The sequence below is a fragment of the Echinococcus granulosus genome, assembly GCF_000524195.1.
Source record: "Echinococcus granulosus chromosome Unknown EG_S00039, whole genome shotgun sequence".
NCBI classification, from domain to species: Eukaryota; Metazoa; Platyhelminthes; class Cestoda; order Cyclophyllidea; family Taeniidae; genus Echinococcus; species Echinococcus granulosus.
The window spans coordinates 20,980-40,684 of record NW_020170419.1 but is presented as its reverse complement, the minus strand read 5'-3'; the positions used below and the strand labels follow the sequence as shown (position 1 = coordinate 40,684).

At 43.0% G+C, this 19,705-nt stretch overlaps 1 protein-coding gene across 1 annotated transcript; it reads right to left on the bottom strand. All coding sequences in view use genetic code 11, as the record gives it.

Annotated features, from left to right (window-relative positions):
- Positions 1–6,664: 6,664 nt before the first annotated feature.
- On the bottom strand, positions 6,665–19,012 carry EGR_05350 (Actin-binding LIM protein 2; the record flags this gene model as incomplete). The annotated part of the gene is made up of 8 exons (XM_024494599.1): positions 6,665–6,723; positions 6,753–6,947; positions 10,435–11,032; positions 12,429–12,506; positions 12,822–12,853; positions 13,890–14,284; positions 17,928–18,111; positions 18,865–19,012. 8 exons carry the CDS (start codon positions 19,010–19,012, stop codon positions 6,665–6,667), a joined length of 1,689 nt encoding a protein of 562 aa, XP_024350926.1.
- Positions 19,013–19,705: the final 693 nt, after the last annotated feature.

The following is a 19,705-nucleotide window of genomic DNA, read 5'->3' as shown; positions in this document are numbered from 1 at the left end:
TAGTTAACGCAGTTAAGCAAAAGAAAAAAGTAAGATTTTACAATAATGTAAGAGAACTATGCCAATTATTTACTTCATTAGAACCAATCACGTGAGCGCAAATTCAAAAGAAACAACGAATTAGCATTGAGGAAACAGAAAAGTGCTGACAACTTCACTGGATTACAAATTTAAATTCATGCTCAATATCAGTGATGTATTTGTAATGATGTAAGTGAATTTTGGAAGTTTTTTTGACCCGCATTCCAGCCAATCAGATTTAAGCAGGTTTGGAGAAAACAACGAATCACATTCAAGGGAACGAATTGATAGGTATTCATTCAAGTAATTTATTAAAATGTTGAGAATTTGAATGGGTCGTAAAGATAAGTCAATTTCTAAATTTGAAGAAGCTTCTCAAGTAAATTTTTGTGATATTTGGAGTAGATGCGGTAACAAAGCAAACCCCTATCCCCCTCCCTGGAAAGGATTCCCGTGATAAAATTACTCCAAGGTGGAAGTACCACGATTCCAATCACCCCTTTCTGATAAGGAATTTCGGGCATTAGGCAATTGCATATGCGGCAGAATGCACACTTACGAGATAGAAGTGAGGCAAAAACGGAGGTGACTGGAGCTACAGGTATTATTTTTCTTGCCTTGAGAGACAAAACAATTATCATTGAGACCGTATCTAATTAAATAGAAAGGTTTGCCAATAATACATGCATCTATCTATATATACTTTCCCTATCAACAGCCTCGACATTTAAGGGAGTAGAATTAATCAAATTTTGACACCTCGACGACAGACGGTGACAGAGTATTTCCCTCCCTCAAGTATGGAACCCAAAATGTCCAAATTTTTTACTCATCGTCACCAATGTTGGGCAAAATACAACAACAACACCATCAGCACGAGTGCGTAGCCTAGGCGTCGACTTCCCTTTTATATGAATGCTTGAAAAGGTTAAAAAAGAGGAGGAGTAGGATGAAGACTACAAGGAGGGAGGAGAGGGCAGTAGATAGGAGATTCTAATCTTAGAAAAGAGGCATGAAATTCAATCAGATGTAACCCGGAATATGCATGTGTGCATGTATTTATTGGAGAAGAAATCTGATAGGTACCTCGGGAGTAGCCGTGAGAAAATATGTGAACAATTATTTAAAGGCAAAAGGATGAAATGATTTACCATGAGTGGAGAGAATTTTTCAAGTAGATAAAGAAAGAGTGAAAAATTTTACGATGCCACAACGAAAAAAAGAATATGAAAATTGAAAGCAGAAGCTGCGTGGTGTGGTGTGGAGCGCAGTGGGGAAAAGAGGATCGAGGGGAGGGCAAATTGGGGGGAGGAGGAAGGCGAGGGTGGGGATTAAATTTTTACTGGAGCAAATATCCCCATAAAAATGGAAAAAGCAAAAATTTTACTGTTTCCACTTTAAAATTTATTAAAGTTCTGATGAAAAATAAGCCATTTACAGAGGAGGTTGCTAAATGATTACTTATTATTCCGCCTCGTACCAATCGAAATCCGCCTAGCCATTGTCACAATTTTTGAGAGGCCAGGAAAGGCGATAAACGTCATTGAGGAAAAGAAGAGATACAAAGGGTAAAGATGAAAGTGAAGCAGCTTCTATCACCCTCTTTCCAAAAAATTCAAAAATTTTCTAAGAAAAAGTTTTGAAATGGGATGAGGTCTTACTGAACCTTGGAAAATGAGGACCTGCTTCCATCCGACTGACTTGTCCTGGATGTTTCTGAGTAAAATGTGATTCTATCCACACCTTTTTGTTGTAATTAGTAGGTAGACCTAAGACTTACTCCAACACTACACGTTCAACAAGTGAAGGGTGGTTAATGATGTCCTCTATACACACGATCCATGTACTGCCTTCACTAGCCTAAAGTATGGAGGGTATGGAGGGTGGAGAGTCCCTCCCTTGGGAATCACCAATGATGCATTCACTCACCTAATGCTACAAAACATCAATTTCTTCTCATCGTAAGTTAGCCAATCCATCACTCTCTCCCCACCACTCCGCACCTCCGAACCTCTATTCCGCCCACCTATACTCTCTCATTCGCTCACTCAATCAGGCAGTCAGTTAGCAAACAATCCAAGAACTGCGGCGCTTGTTTATAATTTACATACATGAAAGAAGTTAAGATCCAGTAAATAACCTTTGGAGCCTCTTATCACCTCTTAATTGAAGAGGGTGGATCCACTTTGTTTACGTTCGCATGCTACATTCCCAGGAGGTGGATATGTGCACCACCTGTTGCAGCATTACCACCCACCGTAATTACCAGTTCACTTTTCTTTGACTCTTTCACCTTTACCAACTATGCAACACCATTCTTCACTTTCCACCTGATGCAACTACTGTTGACCCTATTTGAGTAGTATATTCCACCACACCAATTCACGCCTCCAACAAGCCTGACAATTTCTAATCACATGCATTAGGTTATTCAACGGAGGTCTCGAAATGACAGGATGGTGGTAGAGAGAGGAGACACAACAATCACACCGATAGACTGACGCATACCCATACTCGATGATCCATTTGACACGTCCCTACAAATCGTTGTCTTGACCGCTCTCGACAAGCGCCTGAAATTTCTCGTCTACCTGATACATCATACTTCTTCGATTGTTGGGGCTTCCCTTTCCAAAAATGACTTCCAAGATTGTTCCACCACTCATCCTGTTGTGATGGCGCGTAGCCAATCGGATGCTTGGACCCTTCCACGCCCAAATTTCATCTATACGACAGCGTCCAACTTTTGACCCTACCGAGAAACGATTTTTGGGGAAAGGGATGTAAACACCCAGAGAAAGACGAATTTGTGGTCCTGGGAAACACCCACACATAGGCAGACAGACTGGTAAAAACTTTCTGTCTACAATATCCAGTGGGCAGAGTGGACAATAGTGGGGAGAATAGAGTGGTCAGAACGAAGTAAGCATATCAGGCGGTTCGAAATGTTTCTTGTGGCAAATTATAGATGCAGAAGTTAGTTATTTTTAAAAAAAACTACAAAATCTTTTTCCATTGACCAGATGTTGACATGACAAGGTGAAGCTTCCCGACCTCAGAGGGCGAATCAGATCAATCAATTACCGGAGGTTTAAATTAGGAGATTAACCTGATCTCTTTGTTAGAGAAGAGAAAACCTTAGATTTAACACACCAAATGCTCCTTTTTAGGCAATTTGGAGGAAAATGGGGGTTGGCAAAAGGATAATATTGACCAAAATAGACCCTTTTTTCCTGCCTCTTTTTTGTGCCATTGTCTTCCTGCATTGACATCACCTATAGAGAGAGAAGCGAAGCACAAATTGGCAGTACTTCAGCCCTCCTGACACATGACACTTGTTGCTCTGCATGTGACACCCTCTTCACATGTGGTAGCTTCCCTTAAACAACAAGGAAGGAGGGCATTTCGGAAGTGGTAATTCTTATTTCGAGGCCTTCTTCTAAGAAACAAAAGAATCAGCCATCGTAAACATCAGATTCACCTGGCATCAAATGATATGAGGGGTAGATAAAAGAGAGAGGAAAAAAAAGGATAGTGGGAGACCATAATAGCAGGCTTCAACCACATTGCGTCTATCAAGTAGGGTTCCCTTTGTTCTAAAAGAAGACAATTCTAGATTATCGGGGTCAAGGTCATCAAATGAGCACACTAAAGGAAGGAGAAGGTACCAGAGACTTTGCATAAATGGCAAAATACGAGGCGAGTTTATGTCATACCGAGACTTTAAATCTGCCTCAGATAACAAAGAGAGCCTTTCAACGTGACCCTCATTAGGAATGAAGTGGACTTGGGACAGCCTGCTTCACCTCAATATTGACGCGTAAATCCACAACGTTCCATCCGGATATCAGCAGATGTGATTATCCGATTGAGATAATTTTCGGTTGCATTGTCAGCAAAATTGGGGTCACTCTGTGTGCCAACTGGCCGAGGACACACATGTTCATGCTTTTACTAGGGGTCACAGATATGACAAAAAAGATTCGTCTCCTGTGCTTGTCACCTTCATGACGGGTTATGCGCCGATAAAATCTCTCAAATCAGACGACCAACACACTATCGGCTAGGACTGTAGGCTGGAAACGAAACCATCACGTCTGAGATTGGCATTGACTTATAAACTTAGTACTACCACCTAAAGTGTCTTACTAGTGACCTGCCAAGATGCCATCGGCTTGTAACCGTCCTAGTCGTTTAGCATAAATTTCGCCCAAACATCCAGTTGATAGGACAAAACAAGCCTGTCATCACTGCCTGTAGTATCACTCAGACATCATCCACTCTATCGTATAGCTCGCAAAACCCTAAAGTTGTAACAAAAGTGCCACACATGAAAAGTGGGGCACCGAAACCGTGACAAATCACTGACAACCTACAGAACCTTCGTGCCTTAGCCTTCACGGCCTAGAAGTAAACGGTCAAACATTCTCACTAGCGTGCTACTCCCGGGTTATACTGAGGCAAATCCCTTGAACTCCTGCGTTCGGAAATGTCGTTAGGAGAGTTTACAATACTAAGGCCTCACTGATATCTACCTCCAAGGGTACAATGGAAGCCATGGATAAGTGCCACCTGAAAAAGCCATGTAGTCATTTTGTAAGTTGTCAAGCCGGTGAAAGATCATAGAAGCAACACGACAAGCCACATCGAGACATTGGTGAGTTGTCAACCTCCTGCATGAAGAAGTTTGCTTATAGGTGTTCTTACACAGCCCATACCAGCCAGGAGTAAACGGATGATCGAAAGGTCCCGTATTCATGGTGTATCTCCCAACCCTTTGGATTCAGATTCCAACTTAGAACGACGTTTGGAAGGGTTCTGGAAAGTCTGCTCTCAGCACTCATATATCCTTAGATAATCGCATGCAGTCGACTCGAAATGCATCTCAAGACTCGCAATTTTTTCTTTAACACAAAGTTACATCAAAATATGCCATTTTGTTAGGCTATTTTCTTTAGAAGCAAAAAAATCCTCTTTTATCAGCAACTTTTTTCCCAAATATTTGATTAGCCTAGCATATTCAACACTTCATGCTAATTGGATAACTGACGTGAGTTCTCTTTTTTGATTGGCTACAACAAAGAGCCATACAGAAACAACCGGATACTTCTCTCTCATTAGAGACCTCAAAAAAAATGTAAAATCAACTTTGAGCCAGTCATTTTCGTTCAAGAAGTTCACTATGAAACCAGAGCCATCTGTAAGGTGACCAAGAAGCATATGAAAGGACCAAGCCCTAGATACGCTCGAGAATCCTCCACCTATATTTCATACACATCTATTCGGCATGACCGTCTGGTAATGCTAAGAAAAGGTGAGAACCATCACCTGAAGGAGGGAAAAGAATAAGCAGAGTAGTTCCCTCGCTCTACAAGATCTCCTCAAGGTTGAATTTTGAGATAATACGTGTGGAGGCGATATACTGCCTTGGGGGAACAAATATAGGACTTTAGTCCACCTAGTGGACGTGTTTGAATAAAAAGTGTTTCCGACTAAACATTTCTGTCGCATCTGGTAGGCAGATGCCGGCCTTAATAAGATGTCTCACATTAAATAGGTGATCAATCCCTTCTGAAGTCCACTATACACACGATCCATGCACTGTCTTCTCACATTTAATCTCTACTTCACTAGCCTGAAGTACGGAGGGTATGGAGGGTGGAGAGTCACTCCCTTGGGAATCAACAATGACGTATTCACTTGCCTAATGCCACAATGCATAAGTCCCTCTTCATCACAAATAAGTCAATTCATCATTTCCTCCCTACCAGCCCATACCTCTTACATCTCCCTCTCTCCCTCACTCAGTCAGGTAATCAGTTAGCAAACAAACCAAGATCCAAGGATCTTGTTTATGATTTACATATATAAAAGAAGTTAGGATCTAGTGAATAACTTTTGGAGCCTTTTATCATCTCCTAATTGATGGGGGTGGATCCACTTTGTTTACCTTTGTACATTACGGTCCCAGGTGGCGAAAACATGCATCAATTGTTTCAGCATCATCGTTTAACCTAATCACCACTCTACTTTACTCATGATTCTTTCATCTCCACCGACTGATCCACACGACTCTATGCCTTCCACCTGATGCAACTACTCTTGACCCTTTCAACAAGCTTGATAGCCTCTAACCGCATTCATCGGTTTATTCACTCGACGTCTCATCAGAGAGGATATCAAAATGACGAGAATCGACAACAGGACTGATAGACTGTCGCACAAGCATGCTCGATGGGCCACTTAACAGGTCCATACTAGTCGCTGTCTTGTGCAATATCGACAGCTTCATAAGCCTTGACGGTCATCTGGAAAGATAAGTAGAACCAAACCTTCTGGTAAGGGAAGAAAGTGGGCAGACTGATCTATCGGGTCGAGTGGTCGACAGATACAGAGGGTTCCAGGACTTTCTATAGGTCACAGTCCATACAACCAGAAGAATTAAAGAAAAAATTAGGAGTTGATTCATCAAAAAAAAACGAGCAGATCGTAGGACATTTGAGTGAGAATGTTCAATTTATCTACTCTCCATTTACTGCGTTTAATATAAGTGTCACGAATATGTGACACACAGGATTGCTTGACTCGACTCGGCGGCACAAACATGTGACGCGGGCTGATTATCACTTTGTGATAACAGGATTCAATAAACTGTATCGCAAGAAGATATCAGATGGTCTCTAGATCTGAGAATGACTACAGCTGGAGGAGTAAAAGAATTAACCACTCACTTCGATCAATCATAACAACCGCAGGAGACGGTGGCGCCGGCCAATCGTATCGGTCAATAGCGGGTTCACTGTCGGCGTCAGGAATTTTGGCACCCGGATAGGCAGCCAAGCGTCTGGCCTCGGCTTGAGCCAAGACAGCGGCCTCCGGACTCACGGATCTGCCCACGCGTGGTGGTGATCGCATCATTGATTCAGCTAGAATTTAGGAATGGGAAATCAGATATTAATTTGGCTCGGGAGAGAGTTGGAAAACGTTAGAAGAGCAGAATTTAGCTAGCAAATCATGCACGGAAATGTGGTGAACAATTGTAGGGTTATTCTCTGATGTTTCCGTTTTGGAAGACCCTACAGGATGTCCAAAAAAGGATGAACTGTCCGCTGTGACGGTAAGCAAAATAAAGTTAACCGACCCGGAAGATTAGGGTGTAGCAAGCGTGTCTCTTGAATTGACTTGCGAGCCAGTACCACGACGGTCTGCTCATGCTACGTCACCAATAGCCAGCCCAAATGTTGTGGGTCAGTCAGGACTCTCCCCCTACTCCCTTTAGGGACCCTTCAATTAATACGGCCAAAAACTGTGGTAGTGTAGTTATTTGGGATCGACACGGTGTCGTGACTATTGAGGTAATGGCGTCGAAACTCTACACAAGAAGACCTCCACAACAAGACATTTGAATGATGGTTGTACATCAGTGACAACTTCACATGTGGTGGTAGGGGTGGTTCTGTGCCCAAGCCACAGGAGGGGAGTCACTCCAGCGGATGAAATAACTGCTCCTAGATGTCAATGTTTCATTAGCAGAATTGATTGTTCACTTAAATCCCACTATGACCTAAATGACCCCCGTAAGTGGAAATTTCATGACCTGATACATCCTCACTGCATAAGAAGGTGAGGACACTCCAGATAAACGACCAGTGAGAAGCAAAAAATGCCACGAAAAAAAAGGACTCAGAGGTGAACTAAGGCCACACCTCCAAAGCGCTACTTTATACTGTGTGCCTCATTAAACGGTTTTCCACCGGTGAACAAAAATGCCATGGATAGGGGAGCAGTTAATTCCTTCACAAGGAGGAGGTAACAGGCGGAACCAATCGAGGTCTACGGAGGGCACTGCGATAGACAGTCAGCGTCGCAGCCCCTTTCAGTCCAATTGCCACGGCCACCGCTATAACGCCGGAGGGGAGTTAAACCCTCAAATAACCCATTTCGGCATATAAAAGTGCAATTTTTCCCCTTCTCAAATTTATTTACATCTCCTAATCCAGGTACTGAGTGAAATGGGTGGAATTTGAGGGCTAGATTACACAACAAAAGTACAGGGCATAAAATCGAATATAAAAGTACAAAAAAATATTTCCAAATAAAAAAACTAGGGGCAAAATCAACATCAAAAATCCGGAGGGGAGAAAAAAGGGCGGAAATGAATAATTGCATAATCAAAGGTGGTGGGAGTGGGGGGGAGGCGTATTGAGCAGACCACATGCATAAAAGCGGTGGGGAGACGCCTACCCCCTACCCCCCTCCCCCCATTTTATTTCAAATTAACGCCACTTGTCATTTCACCATGTAAACACCATAAATTAGTGTAGGGCACAGTGTCTCTTGGTACTACTCCGAGTACAAAGTTCCACTGCCACCGTTGAGGAAGGGAAAATTAGATCTGTCACACAGGAGTTAATTAACTGAGGTTTTGTTGTTTGGTCGAAATTTCGTTTTTTGACAGGAAATATGGTTGGCTGGCTGTTAAAGGCCTAATTAATGAAGGTTAAATCGACAGAGGGGATGTGCATGTCAATTTCTGAGGAGGCAAGGGGAGGTAGGAGGTTATCCCCTTGTTATTTTCAATTCATTAACCTCCTGATTTGCAACTTTTTGCCTTAATCTGCCCTACAGGGACAATGAAGCGCCTAACCGATCACTATGAACAGCAGGGTCTTCCTTAAATATTCATTATCCAGGTAAGTCAATCTTTGGGACGGTAACAACAACACCAACAACGAGGGAGATTACTTTAGTCACGCAAAAGCCTACAGCTTTGGAGAAGGCGAAACGATCGAAGGAGGGAGGAGTTGGCGGGTGAAAGGGGAGTCCCAGGTGTCACCAATTCAAAAAATGCAACAACACCAAGGCTAACGATAGAAGGAGGGAACAACCAACGATGGCAATAGAATGACAATAGCATTTTGCATTGGGGAGGGGAAAAAAACGACAGATAGAGCTCACCCAACACACGTATGCCTAAATGCACGAAAGAGAGTAGAGAAGAGCTGTTGCGATTGCCGTTGTTTCAATATAGGCTAAAAAGTAGCAGACGGAGGAATGAATCGACGAAATGTCACTTACCACGTCGACTGTTGACATTTGGAGTGGAATAGGAGGAGTAGGTTTCTAAAATACAGGAAATGGGGACTCAGATGACCAAAAGCAAATGAAGATCAAGTTTTACGCCAAAAGCAATAACGATGGATGGATGGATGGATGAATAGACAAACGGCCATAGCTGGTTCACTGTCGGATGCTTCACTCCAAGGGTGGTTGGATAGGCGGATGATGGAAGCAATCCGAAAACCATGGACGGTGTCATTCAAAGTGTGGTGGGTCGCTTGATAGCTGGTTCCATGCATACTGCTACGAGTACATCAATGCAGGGGTTAATTAATGAACTCAAACTCGCCGCCAGATTGACAAACGACTGGATAGTCGCATCCACTTAGAGTCGAAAAATTTGACAACACCTTTACAAAACTGCCCAATAAAATACCCTCTTCTCTCCACGTTTAATTTCCTCTCCCCCCCCCACCCCCAGGTACATCATGAAAGATCCATTCTCCCCTTCCCGTCCCGCGGACACTTTGATCCTAGGCGAGGAAGTATCAAACAGTTCTCCCTTCGTCGGTGCGGTAAACACCCAACGCTTCTGCCTGCATGAAATTTTCATACTTTTTCTCCACCAAAAAAAAAAAAAAAAAATTGACCGTCAATTCAATTTTTCGCTTTGCGTCCTGAAAATTCCTCAAAATGCCTCGCTTAAGCTGGAGAAAGAGAGCAGAAGGACATAACGATGAACAAATTTGCCTCATTTTCAAAGGTAGAGAAAAGTCAAAGAAAGGTGAGACATTGACTTCCATCTGAAAAGAGTGGGAAAAGAAATTTTTATAAGAAGCAATCAGGACAAACTGATGCTCTTAAAAACGGTGATGGCGTATCGTGGTTTGGTTCGGAGCCTTCAAATCATACCACCTACCTGTAAGCATTGTCATATGAAGATCAAAGAGGTTTCTTGTGGACAAAAACGCAAAAACTCTAACCCGTGAATATAACCGCAAGGAGACCTCAAGAACGGTGATGATGGGACGCTCAACCACTCACAAGACCCCAAGAAGTAAGTTCCGAATTCATCAGCTATTTATGTGAATATTTAAGTTAGTAGATAAAACAAATGGGCCTAATTGTTGGATCAAGGCGTACGCCGAACTACTGCACCTTGGGTAACAAGACAAAATGAATCAAGCTGCTCCAGGATGGTCAAGCAGCACTGACCCGCGAGTCCCGGTTTGACATGAACGACATGTTCCTTCTTACAGTTCTGCTACGCCAATTTATCATTCTCCCTAGACTTTTAACCACCAGCTCACAACTAAGACACAACACAAAGAAGCGACTTGGATCTAGACTCACGTGACTTGCGAACAATGAAGTTGGGAGGTGCACCAACACTTCGACCCGAGCTGAGCGCTCGTCCCATTAAACTTCCGGCAGGAGATAGCTGTCGATATCGTGTGTAACGATCCTTTTCGGGTCTGGCACCATCAACCTCACCGAAGACCTGTGCACAGTAGCGGTGATCCATAAACCCTCCACCTTGTCGTGACGTTGAATCCGCGGAACTGGTTGGCAAGGTGCGAGTTTGTGAGTGGTGAGTGGAAGGCATATCTCGACGAGAGAGACGCTGAGTGGAAGATGCACTAGCCGAGGGTGGTGGACGACGAATAAAAGCGGGGGTAGTGGTGGCAGAAAGAGGACTGATAGAACTGAGAAGATCAGAGCTGGTAACAGCAGTGTAGCCCTGTTCAGCTAGACGAAGGTAGGAGACAGGGTACTGGTGTCCATAGTCAACACCAGGTGGGCAGATTCGTCGCACGGATCCGAAGAGGAGTGTGGAGGCGTCACCAGAGAGGGTGTTCACAATAGAAGGTGTGGTTAATGCAGCGTCGAGGGAATAAGGCACTGCAGGGGTACCGCTTGTGCTGTACGTCACCGGGTAGCCTTCCATTGGCTATAATTCCAAGAGTAAGCAGATATCAGGGAAAAATACAGAGGGGATGAATAACAATGGAGAGCATGGATACTTTACGCGGACGCTTCATGCGGCAAGGCTACTCCCAAACTGACTGGGTTCTGGGTGTCACATCTACTCTCGGTTTGACACCCGCCCTAAACCACCACCGTGACAACAAGTTGTCGATGCGTTTTATCAGTCTGTCAATTCTTTTTGAGTAAGCGACATTAAAGGTGGTGTAACCGAAGCCGTCGCGATAAATCAAAGATCTTGACACCTGAGAGAACTGAGTGAGAAGATTCTTCCCATTGCAGCACAGCACAGACAAAAAGAAAGCAATTCAAAACTCTAACTGATTTGATCACGATGCCATTCTGTGTACATCTTTTACAGCTTTTGGCAGAGTGCCAAAGGAGAGGGCGGGGAGGTGGAGGTAGAGGAAGGGGTAAAGAGAATACTCAGAACTTTTACGCGAAGATGTAACAAGTAAAAAGGTATTTTAAGTGCCCTTCCCTGAAGAAAGGATTAGCAGAAAATTTCACTTTCTAAATGACATTTTTTGCTTTTTGTTTTTTTCTTTTTATTCCTTACCCCCCCCCCCACCCCCTACGTCACCGGGAATTCAAACAAGAAATTGCGCCAAAACAAAAACAACCATATTTAAAAATGGAAGATGATTGTACTCAAATCACCTGCCCTTGGAAGGGGAAAAAGAAACAGGTAAGGGTGTACGAAAGTGTGGAGAAGGTTTCTTCTCACGATAATGAAAGATGCAAAAGGGGCATTATCCCCACGAGAGGGAAAGAAGAATTTTCACACACCTTTAATGCGGTTTCATCACATGATCGACCTGTTTCTAGACCTTCTCACACATAAATACACATACAAACACATCCAAATAAATAAACAAAAGAGAGGAGTACATGTGAGCGCGTTTAGCCTCCTCGCCTTCCTTTTCCGTGAAATGAGAACGGGGATTTGTTTGTTTGTATGGCAAAGACTTTCAGGGCTATTTATAGAGCGCGCTCTTTCGAATCGCCCTAATCCTTTAAAACAAACTAACTACCCAAGTCTAGTCTCTACCATCTCAACCTAAAAGAAAGCAAGCATAAAGCAACCTCTGCAGTATTTCCCGAAAACAAAGTGAACAGATGAGGTGAGGGGGATGTGGGGAGAAGAGGGAAGATAGAGTGGAGAGGAAGTGAGGTAGAGGAGGTGGCACCGAAGAGGGGGAAGAGGCTGTAGAGGAGCGAAGGGTTGTGAGAGTGGGGAGACGGGAGTGGGAGCACATGAAATTTGTGATTATTGTCATCAAATGAAGCCAATTTCAACACAAAAGAGCCTCCCATTGTTAGCAACAACGGCAATAGGTGTGAAGAGAAGCAATGCTTACCGTGGTTTGCACATCTTGTTGCTTGGCGAGAACAGTCTCATCTCCAGAGTATAGGCTGTAGGTCGGGCTTTGGCTATGCTAAAAAGGTGAAAAGGAAGAATGACTCTTTAGTAGTCTTCTGCCATCCGGAGACTACGAAAACGACAGCAACTTTAGAGACATCGAGAAAACGAAAACGAAGAAGAGAACTGATGGATAGATAACGTAGACTAAAGGAACAAAAAGAGAATCTGTAAGAAAAGACCTTTTCCTTGAGAGTTTGGGGAAGTGGCCACTTTGCCCACCTGATGTGACCAATGATGCTCGAGTTGATCAAGTCAAATTTTACCCCAAGTGGGGCCTCCAAATAAAAGAGGAGAGAAGGGACAAGATAAGGCAAAAAAAATAACTTACATCAAATTTCTTCCCGATTCCGGAATCTGTACCTAAAATTAACAAAACAAAAACAAAGACTATTTAATGTCATGAAAAGGTGATAATCATCACCCCAGGATAAATACGGGTCTTCTAGGGTAATTTTTTACGGTAATGTGATAAGGGTTTGGGTTGCCTCATAAGAACAACGCTTTTGTCTACTTTTACAGAAAAAGATTTAACCTTCACACTTTCAAGTTGCCTTTAGATGGATCGAGTGGTCAGATGTCGGACAGGAAATGAGCGTATCAGGCATGGTATTCCAGGATCTTCTTCAAATTGTGAAGTAAACTTATAGGTAAATCATTTCGTGGTAGCAAATGCTACGTTTTTTCGGTGTGATGTCGCAATGTGTATGCCGAAAAAAAGGTACTTTTATATCACAAGACAATCAATCAATCATGTGGCACCCATGGGCCTGGTAGTTCACTTCCACCACTTTCCCCTCCCAAAGTAGTGCACATATAACCCAAGATAAACATCCCACCTCACCTTTATGACATTAAAATCCCATCAATCTCTCTCCTAATGCACATTTTAATTGTGAAAAACTCGCGTCACACATATGTGACATCAAAACAAATCTATTAATAAGGAATTATAGGATTGCTCAATTAAGTAGCCTATCGCCTACTGTCACTCCAAGCACCTTATTAATCAAGATTAGTGCAATTTGTGGAGGTTAGTGGTGTACATCTTGCTTAAAGAGCAACACTGCTTTATTCTTGCCCTCTCATTGGTCAAGCCAGTTGACCAATCAATGCTCAGCCACTAACTCACCACAACAGCCCCTTTGCCCCTTCCCCCCGCCCTCAATTTCCCTGCCCTCATCGTCCTTAGTGGATTTGCCTAAGTAACACGCACATATTCTAGCCATATTCTATGCCGGCAAAAATCCCTCCTTTCCCTTTACAGTGGTACAGCATTCCAGGAAGCATCTGTTTCCGCAGGAAAAAGGCATCTACCAACATCCAGGGGGTATTTTATGTCAACCGCTGTTTGCACTTTTGCATTCATTCAATAATTAATTAAGAATGTATCACTTACTGGCCATATCCGTCTCTCCAACATTTACAGTCAAAGCATCGGTTCCATTTGTCAGTGTGGTATTCTTCAAAGTCGATTCTTCCACCAGGGTTGAGGGAGCAGTGGATTGAAGAGTTTGTGAGCGTGACTTCTTAGAACGGAATAAGTCACCCAATCGACGCGGCAGAGAGGAACTCTTGGGAATCTTCACCTTCGGCGGGGACTTTTCTCGAGGCTCAACTAAAAGGTCTTGTGGGGGAGGGGTGGAGGAGGAGGAGAGCAAATTCTCAGGGGGATTTGAGGTGACCTCTTCCACTCCGGTACTATCTTCTTGTGCAATTCGAGGGGGAACACATTTCTCACAGTAGAAACGGTTGTTTAAAGTCACCGTCTTCTCACCCGATGATATTGTTCGACTGGAGAGAAATAGAAGGAGGAGATAGTGTGACTCCTGCCTTAGCCCCTGGGCTCATAAAACCCGGAAAGGGGTAAAATTTTCTTACTTTTTGTTTAGACAGGTAAGTAAATAAGGAAAAAAAACAAGGCACTTCAAATTTGGCATTTTTCTGACTGTTTTTTTCAAAAAACATAATTTACTAATCCTGTCACTTTGGTGGAGGATCGTCAACTCACTCCACAAGACGGTTGCCTTCAACATCACGCACACAGCAGTAGGGCATAGGCAAGGAAATATTTAAATCTGACGTTTTTTTTGCCAAAAAAGGAAGAATGAGGAGTATGTTTTTCCAGTGAACTTTTGCTAAGGAAATTAAGTTTCTTGTCCAGAATTAGTGACAAATGTAGCCTGTCAAAAAAATGATATTCTTTAGTGAAAAAAAAGTGGAAAAGAGGTGTTAACATTTTCGTCCTCCCGCTGCTCCCATTCTCACCCACCCTCCACCCCACGGAGAACTAAAAACTTGAAAAACTACTGGGAGGCGCTTCTTAAAACTGGATCAGAAGTACGGGGAATGCAAATTGGTAGGTAGTAAGTAGCGTTTTCTACCTCTTTCTGTGGAAAAAGGAAGGGAGAGGAAAGAGAAAAGCACTGAAGTCCATCAAAGATCACTCTTCTCACCCATTCCACATGTCCTCAGAGGAGACTGCGGAGTAGCAAGATCTTGGAGGCGCAAGAAATGGGCTTGAAAGGAAAGCGCCAGTTTCATGTAAGTCGATGAGAAAGTTGACCAAAACATGGGATACCTTACTCGGTCTTGTAGTCGAGATGAGGTGGTGAAGGGGGGAAGGAAAGGGGACACAGTCAAATCGAAACCCCTTTTGTTAGCTTTGTCCTTGATTTTTGGGGGAGGTGAAGAGGAAAGGCAAGTTGAACAGCCTTGCTGGGGAGGGAATTCGCATTTTAAAGCACCAGTGCGATAAGCGATGCGGTGCAATTCTACGTGACCATCACATCAACCAGTAAGCAAGAATGCAAAGTGCGGTGCCGAAGGTAGACGAGAGGACAGAAATAAATATGAACTGTGCACACACACACATATACATACATTTAAATATGCAGGCAGACGGTAGATAAGTAGATAGGTGGGCTAGGTAGGTAGGAAGGTACATGCACAACCAACATACAATGTCCTTTCGTGTACGCACACAACCTCCCAAATTCCGCGGATAGGCCCCGTGACACGCTTCATTTGGCTCTCAAGGCACAAATCTTGACGTTTAATCCTTATCAGGGTTGAGGGGAAGAGGAAAGAGGGGCGGAAAAACCTAAAATTTCCCACTTCCCGATTTTTAATACTCTTACCACCGGTGTCACATATATGTGACATTCTGCGGTTTTTGATAAGTCCATGTCACAAATGTGTGACGGGCGTATATATACCCGCTTTTGTCCATTGGTTGAGGATGATTACCCATTCTAACCCTTTTAAAGAGTAACAGGTTAGTCGTTCAGCACAGCAGCGTGTGTGTGTGCATGTACGTGATGTCACTGCCGAGCAATAAAATATCTGGACGGTTGTCGGAATTAATTTGCCTCAAAGACAAGCCGTATTGGACAATTTAAGCACCTCTCACAACAAGCGTCCATCTCCCCACCATTGTGAATCAAACACTCCTCAAGCACCCTCGTAGATACTGACGATAACAGAAAAGCCCCACACAGTTTGTTGCCTTATTCCCTCAAAAAAAGCAAAAAACAATGCAAAAGTACACATCGAATCTTCTCTCTATTACTAAATCTTTGCATAACATAACCCTGGCACCTCAACTATCTGCATAAATTAGGCACCAGTAGATGAATCAGAGAGTACCAAAAAAACCACCGAAAAAAATCAGTCTCACTAATCACTAAGCTACAAATTAATTGGCACATAAGCAGGAAGAAGATATTTCCCCTTATTTGTTATCATTCTCACACAAGAAAGGTCTACTAAATTCGTCCCCCTTCACGTCCTTCGGTTCCCCCTTCCCCCAAACACCCCACCTTCACCTCCTCCCTCTTGACTGGTGAATGCAAATTGTGACTTTAAAAAATGATTTCAAAACCCAAACTGCAAAAAAGAAAATGGGAAAAGTTATTCAGGTATTTTCTTAACCTAGAAGTTGGAAAAATGGGGGAAAAGGAAACGGAAGGAAAGGTCAATTACGGAATAGGGGAGGACGACCAATTTTGTTACTCTGGTTGCTACGCAACCAGGATTTGAGTCAGAAATTAGACTTAGAAGTAGTGACATTTGTTTCGAAAAAGTGTCATTAAGAATAAATAGATAGGCGGGGGTGGGCGGAGGAAACGAGAGGAAGACAGATGGGGAAGAAAGGAGGAGGAGGAGGAGTTCAGACTGTGAACGACAACGACTGTAAATCACGCGTGCATTGTGTACGAGCCTAAAAATCATGAAGATTAACTTTTGTTGGAGGTACCGTTCACTCACAGATGAGTTGTTGGAAGATCAGGAGAAAAAGAGAAGAAGAAATAAATCTGGAGGGAGATAAAAAAAGAACACTTGAGGGGAAAATCATTTTTGAGACACATCAGTGGAAATTGGGGGTGACTGAAGGGATCGTGGATTTAAGAGGGAGTCAAACATTCATTTTAAGGCTCTGAAATGCGTTATCCCTCTACTTTTAAGATTTTGTCTGCCATAATGCTCGGCAAGGGGGAAAGCTGTGTGCGTGTGTGGTGTCGGGAGCACCAATTCCATCCCCCTATCGGCTCCAGTAGTGGAAATGAGTGGACAAAGGAGATCCAGACTTGCCCTAAACGGTGTAGCAGATAACCACTGTCCATCGCCATGTCCACAAAGTGGATTAACAAGGACCGAATAAAAGGAGCTTTCAGGACACCTCAATGCCTCTGTCAAATCTACCAATGAAGTTTCCATGCCAACAAAAGGGGAAACAAACGTAATAATACTTGAAAGGTCTTTTGAAGATTGGCCACTTATCCACCGACTTTCACTCCCTAGCCTCTGCGTCTGTTAGTGAAATCCAGGGAGTAGCTATTGCTCCGCCTTGATGTCAGCTAGTCGACAACACTGCCGCATATGGTCAAAGAAGAGGATATTCAAGCGTTGGCAATAGCTGCTGATAAGTTTAATTAATAAGCATTAAGAAAAATTCCCGTTTTTTCTCGGGTAGGGAGCAAGGGGAAGAGGCGGTTCTATGCACTTGAAAAAAGTGCCGCATTTGTTTCGCCTTGAATGTTAATGCCGTATCGGAGAAGAGTGGAGGAAAAGCCATCCACCTCACTTAAATAAAGCGGAAAAAACGGATAGAAAATAATTTAGGAAATGGAAATAGATGCATGGTTGAGCGGAGGGATGGAGGTATAGATACAAGATTGATGGACGCATGGATACAGGATGCAGGGATGGGACACAGAATGGATGGAAGGATGAATGAAAAGGTGGCTAGATGTATACAAGACGGATACGGGATGTATGAATCAACAAATGAATAAAGTGACGTCTTGTTGAATGACTAAATCTTGAACGCACAAATTTAAAACCATGTGGATCAACGCGCTAAGCATCGACAAAAATTCAAGGCACAAAATCGCGTTTTCTTTTAAACAATGGCATATCAACATATTTCACTCACTTGCAAGAGAAGCAACGAAGGCAGAAAGTATGGAAGGTACTTCCCAAAGCTGTGACAACTTCACCCTCCACAGGATTGCCACATGCAGCACATTTGGTGGAATATTCCTGTCGATAGTCCTCAGGGCAGTAGAGACATTGATCACGAAATTGGAAGTTCTTTTCATCCAGGGCTTTTCCACACCCTGCAACCAAATTTCACGGACGAAATCAGTGATAACAGGGTAGAGGATATCAGGTTCGTGATGCAAAATTCGTCTTTCTCACTCTACTGCTGGGTGCTACTTAATTAACCTGCTCAATCGCTTCCAAGGTGAAGGGGAACACCTCCACCACTTCTACACCTCTCTTCGAAGAAGACCCACCTCTAGGCTGCCTATTTGCCTCTCGTGAATAGATAAATCTACGGCAGCCAAAAAAATACTTCCTACAGATAGTCAAATACTTAAGGGGTGAAGGGATGTCTTCTAAAACAGGATTTCAACAAGCTAAATGAAATTTGGAGATGAAACACTTTTTTCGCGTAGAGTGAATCCAAGAATATCCCCAAGATTAATGTCCGGAATGTTAAGAATGGCGGCAATTCGAACGAAGCACCAAAAGGAAATAAAAGGAAAGAAGAAGAGCTTATGCACATTGCTTAACCCATTTGACCTTTGATAAATGTTCCTCCACTAATGGTTATTGGCACACAAAACTGCACCTAAAACCCGTAGAATGTCCTCCAAACTCAAGCAGGATACATGACAAATGAGCTGCTTCATGTAAGCTTCGAGTAACCCCCTAGTGTATGAGTGCTAAATTCATCTCTCTGGATTGTAAAGAGAGAGATAGACAACTAGGTAGCACTATTACTAGTTTTAGTCCTATCTGGTATCACATGGATACGTTTATTTCTCTCCCGAAACGATGAGATTAAGGAAGGGGGGATAACTTACTGTGGCACTTGAAGCAGAGCTTGTGGAGGTAGTGATCCTCGATTTTGAGCACTGTACCTCGGCAGCGTTTATTGCAGATGGCACACAAGACCTTTCCTGGAGGGCAGACAGAACAAATTTGATGCAGATACTCACAATACACGGGCATCCATCCGGTCACAACCACACACTCATACACAAACAGGTGTATTCTATTCAAACAATAGTAATCACAACATCGGCCTTATACCACGACTGCACAGAAGTGGACGCATTCAGCTGTCGATTTTAGACATGCATTCAAAAGGCCGGATATTTTTCCCCGACTTTTTAAAACAGAAGACATTAAACTGATGAATTTGAGCATGTTTACCTCAGCCAGGGGGGACGATAGATGCGTTATGCATTTATGAATGTCAGGAAATGATAGTGCAAAAAATTACGGGTAGAAAACTGGCCTTTTAACAGCATAGAGAGGTCGTGACATTTGTTTTGGGGAGGAGGAGGAAAAAAGAATAGAAAAAGAAGGTATGGATTCAGGAATAAAATCTAGCATTTAGCTGACCCTAAAATGGTACTGAATTTCGTCAAAATGTACCGATAAAATAGTGAAGTTGTGGTCCCAAATTTTCACGGAAGACAACGATCGAAGCAAATGCCAAATTTTACTTACATACCGAACAAAAAGTTCCCAACAACTTCAGGTTTAATAATTGAAAAAAATTAGCCTGAATAATCTGTGCGATTAGACTTGCTGAAGTCGCGGTATTTATTCAAAAGGCACTTTTAAATGGAACTTTATTTATCTAGATTGAAAGGGTTCAAGAAATCGTAAGTTTGATATATAAACGCCCTTAAAGTG